This window comes from Aquarana catesbeiana, linkage group LG10 (assembly GCF_042186555.1).
Source record: "Aquarana catesbeiana isolate 2022-GZ linkage group LG10, ASM4218655v1, whole genome shotgun sequence".
NCBI classification, from domain to species: domain Eukaryota; kingdom Metazoa; phylum Chordata; class Amphibia; order Anura; family Ranidae; genus Aquarana; species Aquarana catesbeiana.
In genome coordinates this window covers 162,508,413-162,524,934 of record NC_133333.1, presented here as the reverse complement: position 1 = coordinate 162,524,934, position 16,522 = coordinate 162,508,413, and the positions used below count along the sequence as shown (strand labels likewise).

At 39.7% G+C, this 16,522-nt stretch overlaps 1 protein-coding gene across 1 annotated transcript in view; it reads left to right on the top strand.

The window, feature by feature from the left end:
- LOC141110993 (myosin-binding protein C, fast-type-like) overlaps nt 1-16,522 on the top strand; it is a 154,023-nt gene that overhangs the window by 76,616 nt on the left and 60,885 nt on the right. The window contains exons 12-15 of the mRNA XM_073602874.1: nt 6,538-6,643; nt 7,645-7,811; nt 9,257-9,422; nt 16,035-16,141. Coding sequence (XP_073458975.1) covers nt 6,538-6,643; nt 7,645-7,811; nt 9,257-9,422; nt 16,035-16,141 — 546 coding nt within the window. The remainder of the gene's footprint in view (nt 1-6,537; nt 6,644-7,644; nt 7,812-9,256; nt 9,423-16,034; nt 16,142-16,522) is intronic.

The following is a 16,522-nucleotide window of genomic DNA, read 5'->3' as shown; positions in this document are numbered from 1 at the left end:
TTAGATTTTTGTTCCTGAACTATTTTATGTAATTCATCTTCTTGTTGTTGGATTTTTTGTGCATCATCCCTTTTTTTCCTGGAGGCCACTTGAATCAGTGTGCCACGAATGGTGGCTTTATGTGCCGCCCTATTAATACTTGGGGACGTGTCGTTAGCTCGATTAATTGTAAAGAATTGTTGTATGGCCTTCTCAATTTCAGTGTATATGATAGGGTCGTTAAGTAACGATGCGTTAAGTCGCCATATGGAGGGTTTTGGTTTTTTCCATAGGTCAGTCAGTGCCATCAGCACTGATGAGTGATCTGACCATGAGCTAGGTACTATTTTGACTGATTCAATTGAGGGTAAAAGTGAAGATTGTGTTAACAAATGGTCTATGCGCGAATACGTTTTATGGACCTGAGAATAATGAGTATAGTCTCTGGTGGTGGGGTGGGAATCCCGCCACGTATCTATGAGATCATAGGAGTGTAGGATACGGGCCAGTTTGACACCCTGTTTGGGAATATGTTTCAGGACAGGTTTATGTATATTGGTCCTGTCTGCGGCTTGATCTAAGGAGACATTACTATCCCCTCCCATTATCACTTAGCCTTGTACATGTGGCATCAGTGTTCGCAACATAGTGTCGAAAAAAGTCACCTGACCCGTGTTGGGGGCGTAATATGAAATGAGAGTGACAGCACTATCATTTACTTTCCCTGCTACCATGACATACCTCCCCTCCTTATCTCTAATGACTGTTGAGGGGGTAAATGGTACCCTTTTTGCAATGCATATCGCTACCCCTCTTTTTTTATCCACCCCATTAGATAAGTAAATCAGGGGGAACCTAGCATTTAGATATTTGGGAGCTGAAGTGCGTGAGAAGTGCGTTTCCTGGAGGAGCAGAAAATCTACATCTAGTTTATGGTAGTCAAGGAAGGCTTTAGCGCATTTAGTAGGGGAATTCAGACCTTGCACATTATGTGTTAAAACTTTAGTGTGTGAAAGAGACACCTGTGACTTTATCATCGTGTTCTGGCAGACCGTACTTGCCTGTTGCAGATGGTCATCCTGATTTTCGAGAAGGAAGAGTTTCGGCAGGCCTCTCCAGTTTTCTGGCCCAGGGGTGCACTCAAGTATAAGGGGAAAACAGAAGAAAAGAGAAAAAAGGAATTAGTGTTAGGATAAGATGGACTGGACCAATGTCCACCTTTCACCTCAGAGATAAGGTACATAAAAAACTGAACCAGCATCGTAATCATATTCTTAATGGTCCTTGAGACTATAGTCTCTACTAAGTATGGCGAGGTTGTTTTCATCTAAGCGATGAAAACAAGCTCGTCTTGGAGTGGCATGCGGTTTCGCCTCGGCACTTTCCGTATAAGGCATTGTATTGATATAGAGGGGAGTCAGTTGGAACCGTAAGATTTAAACTATTACATTTCCTCTATTCTAACCAAGCTAAGCAATATTAATCCAAATTTTTAGCTTTAGATTGGGGGGGTTCAGGATGTGTTATATCTAGGGAAACATTCTAGAAGAGAGCAAATAAACATGAGTGAAACAGCTCTAATCTAATCTCTCAATACCGAGAGGGGGGTTTTACCCCCTCAGGGTGTAGGCAGCCTCTTTAGTGTCCTGAAGACAAATAAAGAAAGCTAATGTTAGCCAACAGGGCAAAATCTAAACTGTTAAACTGCTAATAGGGGGGACCCGCACGGGTTTACTGTGGTACCCTATATTAGGGTGTAGTGGATACTTCTCCTAATAAGGTAAAAGTTAGAAGAGTAGACAAGCGGGTTTCCTCTTCAACTTCATCTGTCCGGTCCGGTTGCTAGGTGTCGCCTTCTAGAGGAATATCGCTGGAGTTGTTGTTCCCAAAGGGGCGAGATTGGGCGATCCATTTCCTGCTGTTGTGCTTTGGGGGCCGATGAGTCCCTGGATATCAGACCAAGACCCAAAAGGATATCTTCTCCATCCGGAAAATTTGCAAAGGAGTATGTTTTCCCCTTGAAGGAAAAAGATAGTCGGAACGAAAACGACCACCGATATTTGATTTGGTGATTAGTGAGCTGTGCCAATAATGGTTTCAGGGCCCGTCTTTTTTGGATAGTCATCTGCGATATGTCCGCAAAAATTTGTATCTGGTGACCCAAGAGGTCTATTTCGCCCTTTGCCCGGGCTGCAGACATTATTTGTTCCTTGATTCTATAGAAATGCGGATTGACTATGACATCTCTCGGAGGGCCGTCTTGTCTTGGTGCCGTCAGAGCCCGATGTACCCTGTCAATTTCCATGTGCTGTGGGGAAATATCTGGAATCAGATCTTGCATGAGAGTATGTACTGCGTCTTCTAGATCAGTAACTGCCTCTGGTAGACCGCGGATTCGAAAATTATAGCGTCTGGATCTATTTTCCTGATCTTCAATTTTGGCGTTGGCTTGGTCTAATTGATCTTGCAGTGAGGCTATCATACTTGAGTTTTGATTTACCTTCCGCACTGTGCCATCCATTTTGGATTCAATGGTATCCAATCTGTCCCCTATATCATTAAAGTCATGCTTCATTTCTGCTGTAATCAGTTGGCAGGCTTTTGTAAGCTCTTGCTGTAGTAATGCTGAGAAGCGAGCAAGGAGGACAGAATCCCCAGAATATGCTGCTGGAGGTGGAGGCCGTTGTTCACTTCCTATGCTGTTTTGGCTTAGTGCAAGTTCTGCTATCTCAGCCATGTTCCTCTCCATGGATGAAGCAGGGGACTCTGCGCCATCTAGTGCCCCCTCCTGATAAGTTTGGGAGGGGGAGAGAGAGAATCTTGGGGACCCATCTTTCTGCAGTCCTGTAATATCCTCCTGTGACTGGGAGGAGAAGGGGTCTCGTTCTCTGTCTGTGCCTGCAGTCCCAGTGTTGTGGGGAGAGAATCTTTGTGCAGGGAGGCTTTGGTGTCCCTGGGTCCCGCTCACCTGCTTTGCTGTATCAGCCTCTGTCCTCCGTCCCGACGCCATCTTGGATGGGGGAGTCTTTGCTGCAGCGTTCCCCGAACGGAACGAGTAGTTAGCAGTCGGGGGTTTCTTTTTGGCTGTTCCCCCTCCTCTCCGGTTCATAGTGCGGATCGCTCTAAGAATGGCGGTGTGTGCGGCTTCCCTCTGGCTTTTTGTGGCTTGGAAAGGCCGGCGGCGTGCGGAGCAGGTCAGAACATGTCCGCTCCCGTGCCCGCGCGCATGCGCACTCTCATGTTGTGCATTTTTTTGTCAGTGAAATGTTTACTGAGGATTGCTTCAGGACATTTAAGAGTTATACAGTAGAATACACAAGTTAAATACAATAAAGTAAAGTCAATGAGGCTGAGTATATTATTATTATTATACAGGATTTATATAGCGCCAACAGTTTGCGCAGCGCTTTACAACATGAGGGCAGACAGTACACTTACAATACAAATCAATACAGGAGGAATCAGAGGGCCCTGCTCGTTAGAGCTTACAATCTAGAAGGGAGGGTCAAGTGGAAACAAAAGGTAATAACTGTGGGGGATGAGCTGAGGGAAAAAATGAAAATACAGTTAAGTGTGGGTAGGGTAGTATTGAGTATAAGTATATATGAAAAGAAGTAATAACAACAGGTAGTATATAGCAGTGTAATTTATCATCACGGGGGGGAGGTGGGGGGGAAAAGAAGGAATGGGGTGGGGGGGGGTGAGGGTAAGCACATCCCTACAAAAAAGCAGTAAAGTTGAAAACATTTTTAATAACAAATAGATGTAATAAAAGGTTATGTCGGATTATTGAGAAAAGTCAAACAGTTATACACTCACTATCTATTTTAAGTAATTTCACATATAACATAGGTCAAATAAACTATTCAAAAGAAAAAAGAAAGAAAGTCAGAGCATACAAAAAATGCAATAATAGATTAATACACAACATATGTATATCACCAGTGGAGAAACAAAAAACAAAACGAGAAGAAATGAATAAACTAGTACAGAAAGTATCATCACCGGGCAAATTCCTTACTCCAAGGGTTTACACATGCCCAGAAGGGCCCAGAAGGAACTCAAAACATATTAGAAATGTGGATGAAGGTAATAAAAAAATCTCACCAAAATTGAAGCAAATAAACAATAGACAGGTTCATTCACTCCCATGGACGCATAGTACGAAGTAAATAGCTGCATCATAGTCCATCAAAAATTGGAGGGAGGAGACATATTGTCTAGGCATCAGCAGGGATCCTGAGTTTGGCAGGACTCTATGAATTGCCATTTTCCACTCAGCTACAGTAGGCAGCGAGGATGATTTTCATTTCATCAGAATTTCTCTTCTAGCTTAAAAGGCAGTATAAAAAATGAACAAATCAACATATCGTGATTCCTCTAGGTTATCAGTGATACCTAAGAGGAATATAAGGGGATCTTAGAAGAAGGAATATAAGGGGATCTTAGCACTTTTATTGAAAAGTTTAAAGCATTTTATTTAACCTCCCTAGCAGTAATCCCGAGTGAGTGTTCATTTAAAAAAAAACAGTCTGTATGTATTTTTTTCAAAACATTCGCCACCAGGCATTATATTTAGTTATTTATTTATTATTCATTTCAGGTACTTATTATTAAGGTATACTTTGCCACACCCGTTTGCTCATTTATATGGTTTTATTTAATTAAAAAAACGAACAAATGTAACATTCACCTATACAATATAAAGTCTTGTACAGTTCAAAGGAAAATAAAATCAAGTTATATTTAAAAAAAAAAAATCATATGTAAACAAATATTGAAATAATGTATGTACACAAATACACATACATTTAGGATATCATAACATAGTCTATACAGAACTGAAAATAACGAGAGTTAAAATGTATGTCAGGGCAAAATAAAAAAAAAACATCTTTAACCACTTGCTTACTGTGCACTTAAACCCCCCTCCTGTCCAGACCAGTTTTCAGCTTTTAGTGCTGTCGCACTTTGAATGACAATTGCACGGTCATACAACACTGTACCCAAATGAAATTTTTATCATTTTTACCCACAAATAGAGCTTTCTTTTGGGGGTATTTGATCACCTCTGCGGTTTTTAGTTTTTGTTAAAAAAATTGAAAAAGACCGAATTAAAAAAAAAATGTTATTTTTTTTCATATTTTGTTATAAAATTTTGCAAACAGGTAATTTTTCTCCTTCATTGATATACGCTGATGAGGCGGCACTGATGGGCACTGATGGGCACTGAAGGGTGGCAGTGTTGGGCACTGATGGGTGGCAGTGATGGGAACTGATGGGTGGCAGTGATGGGCACTGATTGCTTACACTGATGGCAGCACTGCTAGGTGGCACTGATTGGTGGCACTGGTGGGCATTGATAGGTGGCACTGCTGGGCACTGTGGGCACTGTCAGGTGGCAATGACAGGCACACATGAGGCATATGTGCCTCCTTCCTCTTCGGGACCGATGTCCCTTTAACATAAACCGGGGATCGGCTTTTTTTTCTCCTCACGCTGTCAGCGTGAGGAGAAAAAAAAACGATTACCGAGCTTTTGTTTACATCATGTGATCAGCTGTCATTGGCTGACAGCTGATCACATGGTAAGGGGCCAGAATCGGCCCCTTACTCGGATCTGTGATCATCCGAGTCTCCATGAGTCGGTGATCACAGCGCGCGCACCGCGCACCCTGCAGGGTGCGGGCGGTGCGCGTGCACAGGGGAGGACGTCCCATGACGGCCTCCTGGAAATTGAGGTCCGCGCTGTGGCCGTCATTGGGCTATGGCCCGGACCTCAAGTGGTTAATACATCTTTGCAGTACATACATATTTCCAAGTTTTTTATTCCTTTAAAACCTCTGGCAGTTCAAAAAATAGATGTTAATCATCTAGAAATCCAGCATTGTAATAATTTTGTGTTTGAGCTGCCAAACAGCATTATCAGCCCTGCTTGTTGAACCTCAGAGCTCCCCCCTCTCTGTCCCACCCAACATGCATCCATTGATTTCTTTCCCTGCAATCACAAGTGCTGCTTTACTCCCAATAACCTATCCACACAATGTTCATAGGAAAAGGGTCCTTTTGCTAATGTTGACAGGAATTGACCTCCCTGCAGCTGCCACTGATAGACTATTACAAGCCTGGTGACGGTGTCAAATGAAGTAATAAAAACAGTTTCTCACTACAGGAACAAGGTAAAAAAAAGCAATGTTGAGCATATTCCTAAAGAAAGGGATGGGGTAAATTTTAGTAATGCTTAGACATATACTTTAAACTGCCTAAAACTTTCTTAGAATTCTTGGAAACTATAATAGTGAAACCTCTTTGTTTTGGTTTCCAATCATGCTCCTACAGACTTTTTAAGGGGGGTGAGGTGGCTGTAGGGGATCACTTTTTTTGCAAATGTTATTTATGTTCCATTATGGAACGGGTGTATGAACACTTTACAGTGTGATAAAAAATATGGCAGAAAATGCAAACAGAATGTTTATTCCACTACTCTGTATTGGAAACAACAACTTTACATTCATAACCATGCCTGTAATAACCAGATAACCAAAATAATTCTGTACAGAACCTCCTGTAACAATTGTGAAACCACTTGAAGATCAACAAGTATTTGTGGGAGACAAAGTAGAACTAGAAGTGGAAGTGTCAGAAGAGGGAGCCCAAGTTATGTGGTATGTTCATGTTGCTAATTTATTTCCCAAACATTATTCTCATGTATTAGATAATAGACATGTCCAATTTGTTTTGTTCTGAATTTGTTTTGAACAAATTTCGACAAATTTGTTTCATTTCGTTTAATGATTTTTTTTAGAATATTCGGAAATTCAAATATTCGCAAATTTGAAAATTCAAAATTTCGGCAATTTGAAAATTCGGAAATTCGACATTCGAAAATCCGAAAATTCAGAAATTCGAAAATTCAAAATTTGAAAATCCAAACATTCGGAAATTTGGAAATTCGAAAATCCGAAAATAAAAATCCGAAAATTCAAAAGAACGAAAATCCAAAAAATCAAAAGAATAAAAATCCCAAAAATTTGAAAACTCAAAAATGAAAAAATCTGAAATAATAACTAACTAATAATAGCGTAACTATTGCTAAACTAAAAAATTATAGGTATTGGAATTTCATATAAATTTGGCTGTTAGTAAACGTAACAAATATGAATTTATCCGAAGTTGCGAATTATCTGAAATAACGAATACTGTATCTAAATTCGATATTTCTGATTATTCATAACTTCAGATAAATTTGTATACGTTCCATTCACTAACAGCCAAATTTTAAAGGAAATTCCAATATTTATGATTTAATAGTTATTTATTATTAGGTAGTCAGTTATTATTTCGAATTTTCGGATTTTCAGATTTCCGAATTTTCGGATTTCCAAATTTTGGGATTTTCGAATTTTTGGATTTCCGAATTTCCGCATTTTCAGATTTCTGAATTTCGAATTTTCGAGTTCCGAATTTTTGAATTTTCTCATTTTCGAATTTACGAAAAAAAACAAATGTAATAAAAATGAAAACGAATTAATTTTTCAGCGGTGCACATGTCTATTGGATAAGTGGCATTTACTTAGATACCAATCGCCAAGTCACTGTAGCCAATCAACTTGTTAAGCAAAATGTTCAAAGCACATTTATGGGCATCTATTTAATTCTTGACTAGGACGAAAGATGGAGTAGAGTTAACTCGTGAAGAGACCTTCAAATATCGATTCAAGAAGGATGGAAAAAGACACATTCTAATTATAAATGAATCTACTTTAGAAGACAGTGGCCGTTACCAAGTGATGACCAATGGAGGAAAATGTGAAGCCGACCTTATAGTTGAAGGTATGGATTAAAGAAGCTTGGCTAAAATGCACATTTTAAGAATAGTTAGTTCTTTCTATCAGGTTTCAACAAATAACTAGAAAAATATCACACACATACATACAATGGACATCACAGACTACAAGACATAAAGGGCCCGGCTGTTAAAATAACACTGACAGTTTTCTAATAAAGCTAAATAAAGCATGTTATTTACTAGTAATGCACCCATACCTATACCGGTATCTGTGCCTATACTGAGTATTTTCACGAGTACTCATACTCGTAAAAATGATCCCGATACTGATACTTTGCGGTGCTATTTGCATCCATACAAAATGAATTGCCGCAAATCGCACTGCAAAGAATTGCATGCAATTTGAACAGGAATGTGGTGCGCATCCTGTCCAAAATGCATGCAGTTTCCCGCACTGATCCTGTGTGAACCCAGGCTGAAATCACTATGACAAGCCTGGGTTCACACAGGAGCGGTGGGGAAACTGCATGCGATTCGGACAGGAATCACACTGCATTCCTGTTCAAATTGCATTCAATTCCTTGCAGTGCAATTTGCACCTATTTATTTTGTATGGACGCAAATCGCACTGCAAAGTATTGGTACTCGGTATCGACGAGTACTTGACCAAACGTATCAGTACTCGTACTCACCGATAAAAATCTGGTATCAGTGCATCCCTATTATTTACCATCATGAACAGAGTCCTCAGAGATGTGACCCATGTAAGGGGAAGTATCAAGAAAATAACAGAGAAAAAACTTTGTAAATTGAGCCTTTTATCTGGTGTCTATTAAGGAGAAAACAGTGATCTACCTAAACATTACATGTTTGCTAAGGTTTTCTTGACATATGGAACTCTCTATTAAAGCTCTTACAGCCTGGATTATTTTTTTTCCTGCTACTATCTATGGCTAACATGATACACCATGTTAATGCTAACTGAATGACACTACAGAACAGTGCAGTAGCATCTACTTGCCAGATTTGGGCTACTCAGCATTCCCTTGGATCTTGCTTGAAGCATGTGATGTAACCCTTGACCAGGCACTGTGGGTAACACCGGTGTAAGGTAAGTATGTGAATTAACTTTTTTAACCCTGAAGGCCCTTAATATACAAGCAGGCCTTGCTATTTACAGTGCAAGGTCCACTTGAAGTTGTGGGTGGGTTAGTTTTAATAAACAAAAAAGCTTTTTACTGCATTGGAACTTAAGTGACTTGTTTCTTTTACACAACCTAACATCAGTCATATGTCAAGGTAACATACATTGAAAGCCCAAGGGTTGGGGTAAAGTGGTGTAAAAGTTTCTCGAAAATTTAAAAAAGTAAGAGCAAGTCTTGGCTTTTCTGTATCTTTAAGTTCATAACTTTGGTGGCTTTGTAAATAGCACAAGCCTTATAAGATATCACCTTCCAATAAACTTGTGGTATTTACTTACTACCTGCAGAGAAACAGCTGGAAGTCTTACAAGGCATCGCTGACCTGACTGTAAAAGCAACAGACCAGGCTGTCTTCAAATGTGAGGTGTCTGATGAAAAGGTCACTGGCAAGTGGTTTAAGAATGGAGTGGAAATCAAACCTAGCAAACGTATCACGATGACTCATAAGGGCAGGTAATGTTTTTTTTAAGCATTCTGCTAGTCCTTAAAGAACTGTTAGGCCTGTAGTTATTTGTGAAAACTCACCAGTGAGAGGATCACTAACAGATAAATTATATTGTATACTTTACATTCCTTACAGGCTATCCCACAGTGTATGTAGTGTGCTGTAGTGAATTGGTAGATCGTGCCACCATGCAAAATAAGGTTTCTTTACTAGCACACCTTGGCATTATGGTAAACTTGCCCTTTATTCATGTAGAGCAACAAGCATCACAGGTTGATGTTCCGGGCCTCAACGGATCTTTTTTTCAGGCAGAATGATGCCCCAACAGGAGACATTGAGCTCAAATAGTACCAAAATCCAATCAGGTGTGTTGTTGAAGATCCTTATTTTTATAGAATTACCTTCTCCTGTTTGAGTCACTGCTTCAGTAGCCTAGCCAGTAAGATGCTGCACAGGAATCAACTACTGGACCTAAAATCACCAGTGTTACTAAGGCCAAAGAATTGTCAGGAAGTTTAAAGAATAAATTAAGTCAGCGATGTGGATTATTTAATCGATTGATATATGACAGTGCCTCCAATTTGAAATAAGTTATTAAATGCTGACCTAATTAGTTATTCCCTGAATTCAAGCTATATGCAGACATTTTAAAACGCAATAAAATTGTGTATGACATAGACACATAAAATTTCTATCTCACTAAAACCAGGACTTATACGGCTAAAATTGTATGCCTGACAATAGCATAAATTGGATAATTTACTGTTCGCATGTAGGTATTGCAACCAAGGTAAAGAGTATAATCTAACTAACCAGCAGACAACTGGTTTTGCATTTATTAGACCTTCCCCTTTGCTTCCTCTGCACAGAATAAAGGAGTCAAGAAACAAACAGAAGGCGCCTCTAAAGTGCAGCAAACAAAATAAACAATACACTTACTAGCATTCAAATAAACCAGGCTCATCATATGGATATGACAGGGAGTGCAGCGACAGGGACCACCTGTCGCTTAACTCCCTGTCATATCCATATGATGAGCCTTGCTTTATTTTAATGCTAGTAAGTGTATTTTTATTCTTTTGGCAATTAAATTCTTTTGTTCAGAGTTTTGCCTGATCTGCGTCCATCCCAATCGTGGACATTTTCCCTAGCCAGATTCCATCATCCAGAGTGCCCTTCATTCCCTTACCCTGAATAAAGGAGTTAAGCCTATCTATAGGCTGTAATGAAACAGCTTGGGTCTGGGTACCTATTCCCTAGGGAATTGTAATACTGTAGGTGGCAGATTAGGTCAAAAACTGGTACACAAATGAGCAAGTATAAACTGGAACTATTAGAGTAATGATACAATTATATTGTCATTGTCAAGAAAGTGATTGGTGTTGAATTAAGAGCCACATCCCGGTAAGACCTTCAGGGAATTTGATTAAGTGTTTCATACCAAGAGAGCATGCTGATGGTGATGATCGCAGGATATAATGGTGAGGCTGATTATCAAAGATGCCAATTAAGAAGGATGAAGCTGAAGAGATCAAGATGGATGCTCACAGACAGCAGGATGGTTAAGATGAGATCCCTTTTCTCTCTGAGCTTCCCTTTTTAATTTCCAAAAACTCTTTCTTCTAGGGACAAGCTCAGGGACAAGCTCAAAGGGTGTCGTTTAGAATATTTACTCACCTCTGATTGGGTGGTAATGTTACTGATTAACTAATTGTTTGCAAAGTCAGTGGGTTAACTTGTCCACCAGATGGCAATCTAAGACTAGAAATCTGAATATTAAGTCTTTTAGTAAAACAATTGGATTTTATTCAATACAATCATATAGGAGATATAATCGTTTTATCCCTAAATTAATCTACATTAATAATTTTACTTATCGGGTGTATAGTTATATTCCTCCAGGGTGTTTTAGTAACCACTTCAGCCCCGGAAGGATTTACCCCCTTCCTGACCAGAGCACTTTTTGCGATTCGGCACTGCGTCGCTTTAACTAACAATTGCGCGGCCGTTCGACACTGCACCCAAACAAAATTGACGTCCTTTTTTCCCCACAAATAGAGCTTTCTTTTGGTGGTATTTGATCACCCCTGCGGTTTTTATTTTTTGTGCTATAAACAAAAAAAGAGTGACAATTTTGAAAAAAACGCAATATTTTTTACTTTTTGCTGTAATAAAAATCCCCAAAAATATATAAAAAAAAACATTTTTTTCCTCAGTTTAGGTCGATATGTATATTCTTCTACATATTTTTGGTAAAAAAAAATTGCAATAAGCATATATTGATTTTTATGACATTTTAATTTATTTATTTTTATTAGTGATGGCGGCGATCTGCGATTTTTATCGGGAATGCGACATTAATGCACACACATTGGACACTTTTGACACTATTTTGGGATCAATGTCATTTATACAGTGACCAGTACTATAAAAATACACTGATTACTGTGTAAATGACACTGGCAGGGAAGGGGTTAACCACTAGGGTGCGATCAAGGGGTTAAGTGTGTCCTAGGGAGTGATTGTAACTGTGGGGGGATGGGCTACTATACACATGACAGCGATCACTGCTCCCGATGGCAGGGAGCAGTGATCTCTGTCATATCACTAGGCACAATGGGGAAATTCCTTGTTTACAAAGGCATCTCCCCGTTCTTCCACTCCGCGACACGATTGCAGGCACCCGGCGGACATCGAGACATCGAGTCCGCGAGTCCCGCGGTCACAGTCACGGAGCAAGCGGCGGGCGTGTGCGCGCACCCACAATGCCACATCTTAAAAGGGGACGTACCTGTATGCCCTTTTGACCACCTGTGCCATTCTGCCGTCGTATATCGCCGTGCCGCGGTCGGGAAGGGGTTAATATTTGTACTATTAATCTCAAGTGTCCTATAATTTTAATCATGTGATGTTTGTGATAGAGGTGTGGTTGATCCAGAGATCAATTTCACTGACTAATTATGACTTTTACAAGGATCTCTGTATAAATTCTGCATAATCATTTTTTCCATCCTACTCCTGAGTTATATACATTGTAAAACATAACACATAACATAACATAACACTTTCCCATTTTCATAGTAAGAATAAAACATACAGTATCTCACAAAAATGAGTACACCACGCACATTTTTGTAATCATTTTATATCTTTTCATGTGACAACACTGAAGAAATGACACTTTGCTGTACAGTTTGTCCCCTCAAAATAACTCAACACACAGCCATTCATGTCTAAACCGCTGGCAACAAAAGTGAGTGCACCCCTAAGTGAAAATGTCCAAATTGGGCCCAACTAGCCATTTTCCCTCCCTAGTGTCATGTGACTCATTAGTGTTACAAGGTCTCAGGTGTGAATGGGGAGCAGGTGTGTTAAATTTGATGTTATCACTCTCACTCTTTCATACTGGTAACTGGAAGTTCAGCATGGCACCTCATGGCAAAGAACTCTCTGAGGATCTGAAAAAAGATTTGTTGCTCTACATAAAGATGGCCTAGGCTATAAGAAGATTGCAAAGACCCTGAAACAGCTGCAGCACGGTGGGCAAGACCATACAGCGGTTTAACAGGACAGGTTCCACTCAGAACAGGCCTGCCATGGTCGACCAAAGAAGTTGAGTGCACATGCTCAGCGTTATATCCAGAGGTTGTCTTTGGGAAATAGACATATGAGTGCTGCCAGCATTGCTGCAGAGGTTGACGGGGTGGAGGGTCAGCCTGTCAGTGCTCAGACCATACACCGCACACTGCATCAAATTGGTCTACATGGCTGTCATCCTAGAAGGAAGCCTCATCTAAAGATGATGCACAAGAAAGCCTGCAAACAGTTTGCTGAAGACAAGCAGACTAAGGACATGGATTACTAGAACCATGTCCTGTGGTCTGATGAGATCAAGATAAACGTATTTGGTTCAGATGGTGTCAAGCATGTGTGGCGGCAACCAGGTGAGGCATACAAAGACAAGTGTGTCTTGCCTACAGTCAAGCATGGTGGTGGGGGTGTCATGGTCTGGGGCTACATGAGGGCTGCCGGTACTGGGGAGCTACAGTTCATTGAGGGAACTATGAATGCCAACATTTACTGTGACATACTGAAGCAGAGCATGATCCCCTCCCTTCAGAGACTGGGCTGCAGGGCAGTATTCCAACATGATAATGACCCCAAACACACCTCCAAGACGACCACTGCCTTGCTAAAGAAGATGAGGGTAAAGGTGATGGACAGGCCAAGCATGTCTCCAGACCTAAACCCTATTGAGCATCTGTGGGGCATCCTCAAACAGAAGGTGGAGAAGCGCAAGGTCTCTAACATTCATCAGCTCTGTGATGTTGTCATGGAGGAGTGGAAGAGGACTCCAGTGGCAACCAGTGAAGCTCTGGTGAATTTCATGCCCAAGAGGGTTAAGGCGGTGCTGGAAAATAATGTTGGACACACAAAATATTGACATTTTGGGCCCAATTTGGACATTTTCACTTAGGGGTGTACTCACTTTTGTTGCCAGCGGTTTAGACATGAATTGCTGCATGTTGAGTTATTTTGAGGGGACAGCAAATTTACACTGTTATACAAGGTGTACACACACTACTTTACATTGTAGCAAACTGTCATTTCTTCAGTGCTGTCACATGAAAAGATATATTGAAAAATATTTACAAAAATGTGAGGAGTGTACTCACTTTTGTGAGATACTGTACATATGGTAATATAATTCTTGTCAGCATTGTGTGCCTTTATCTTGTATATACTGTACAGTATAAGGATTTAAAAGTGTCTTAATATTTTAAAGTTATGATCTCCAATAGTGTTCCAAAACTAAAAACAGTTTTGTCTTATTAACATTAAAAAGTTAAATTGAGTCATTTTAACCTCTCTTAAGTATTAAGTATTCCACCAGATCTTCAGGCTGTCAATATTTCACCACATAGTTCATTAACAAAGACCAAAAAAAACAGTTGTTCCTGGTTTCGTGTGGCAAACATGGAAACAGGACTGGTGCAATAGGCCATAAATCAGTGTTCTTTGAAGCAGTTTTTTCTCAACTTTCTCAGCTTGTCCGATAGGAGAATATCCATTTCCATATGTTTGATGCCACTTCAGTGTAACCAATATTGTCCTCTTCCAGGTGTTATTTAACTAACAAATCCATTGTTTTGTTTTACAAAGAGTCTTATTGATTTTTCCAAGTTTTACAAGAAGGAGAAATAAACACCAAGTAAAGGCACATTGGCATAGTACAAACAGTGGGGGTTATTTACTAAAGGCAAATCTACTTTGCACTACAAGTGCACTGCAAGTGCATCTGAAAGTGCATTGAAAGTGCACTTGGAAGTGCAGTCACTGTAGATCTGAGAGGGACATGCAAGGAAAATAAAAAACAGCATTTTATCTTGCACATGATTGGATGATAAATTCAGCAGAAAAAAGGTAAGCATATACAGATGTAATCAAATAGACTTGAGCCTCAAAGGTAATCAGGAATTATAATATATAAACACCAAAGAGAAGAATAAGTGAGCGCCTAAAGGTTACAGCAGCTGGCACTCAAGGTGACACCATAAACCTTGTGTACCAAATATAAGAAACATCTACCTTGGGTAGTGAAAAGACACTGCTACTATTCCACTCTCCTTATGCACTCGCCATAAATTAATGAAATATATACAGCTAGTATGTGAGGAACACTATCTGGATATCCACAGCGTGAGAAAGAACCAATGTGATCACTCCTCCACCATTTATGCACTCACCAAAGGTACATAGTATGCATGCATATCATGACCCACTTGCACTTGAATGGTTTAAAGTGTCTCCATAGTTCACAATGTAAACGTCATGGTACACTTAAGATGCTAGAAAAAAGTTTACCGCACGGAGCCAGAAATACTATAGTGTAGTATTTATTGCACTTGGTTTAAAAATTAATATACATAAAAAGCTACAGAATATATATATAGATAGATATATATCTATCTATCTATATATATATAGATAGATAGATATATATCTATCTATCTATCTATATATATATACCATCAAATAAAAAATTTCCATCTCATCAGCTGGCTGTTTAAGAGATTCTCAGTGGTGATATCAGTAAGAGGCATACCTTGATTATGTGCACGTGCACTAAATGCATTGGGAAGGGGCTTACGTGTTGATGTCACTCCGCTGTTTCCGTTTCCTAGGACAGCGCCCATCTTAGTAAGTCCAGTCAAGATTGCTTTTTCTTCTCAGTCTGGAAGATCTTCATATTTTTTTGGACTTTTGATAGAATTTTTTGAATGTTATTGAACACTGTATATTTTGAGTGCTGCATTTTGTTATTTGTTTAGGAATTATAATATATAATTACATTTTGGGTGAGCAGAATTTCTCTTGAACACTATTACCCCAATTATAGCTCTCATAAAAGCTTATAATAACCTCTCTATGTTAAAAGATTAACAAAAAAAAACACTGGGTGCTCAATAATATACTGTATTAGAAAATGTATAGATATTACCTGTGATTGTTAGATATTCTCATAATGTCCAGAGAAGCGGGTAAAGAAAAACTTGGAGAACTGTTTATTCTCTAAAAGAGGATTAAGGTATAAAGAGAATATTATAATTACTTTACAGAATCCATAAGTTGGTGATCGATGATGTCCGACCAGAAGATGAAGCCGACTACACATTTATCCCTGATGGATTTGCTTTGACTCTCTCTGCCAAGCTCAACTTCCTTGGTTAGTAGTGTGCTTCCTAGAACAATACATTAGACAATTGCATTATATTTAAATCTCCAAGCTAACCTACCTTCTCTCCGTACCATAAGCATGAAATAAGAAGAGGTCACCTAATTTATTTAATCTTAGTTACATGTTTAAAGTGATTCTAAAGGTTAGTTTTTTTTAAATAACAAACATTTCATATTTATCCAAAACCATTGCACAGAGCAGCCCCAGTCCTCCTTTTCTCGGGTCCCCTGGCAGCACTCCTGGCTCCTTCACCCGCCAAGTGCCCATCATACCAAGCTGCTTGCTATAGGGGCACTCATGCAGGTTTGCACCCGAGCCAACTCTGTGTTTCCATAAGAGACACAAAGTATGGCTCAGACCTGCCCCCAC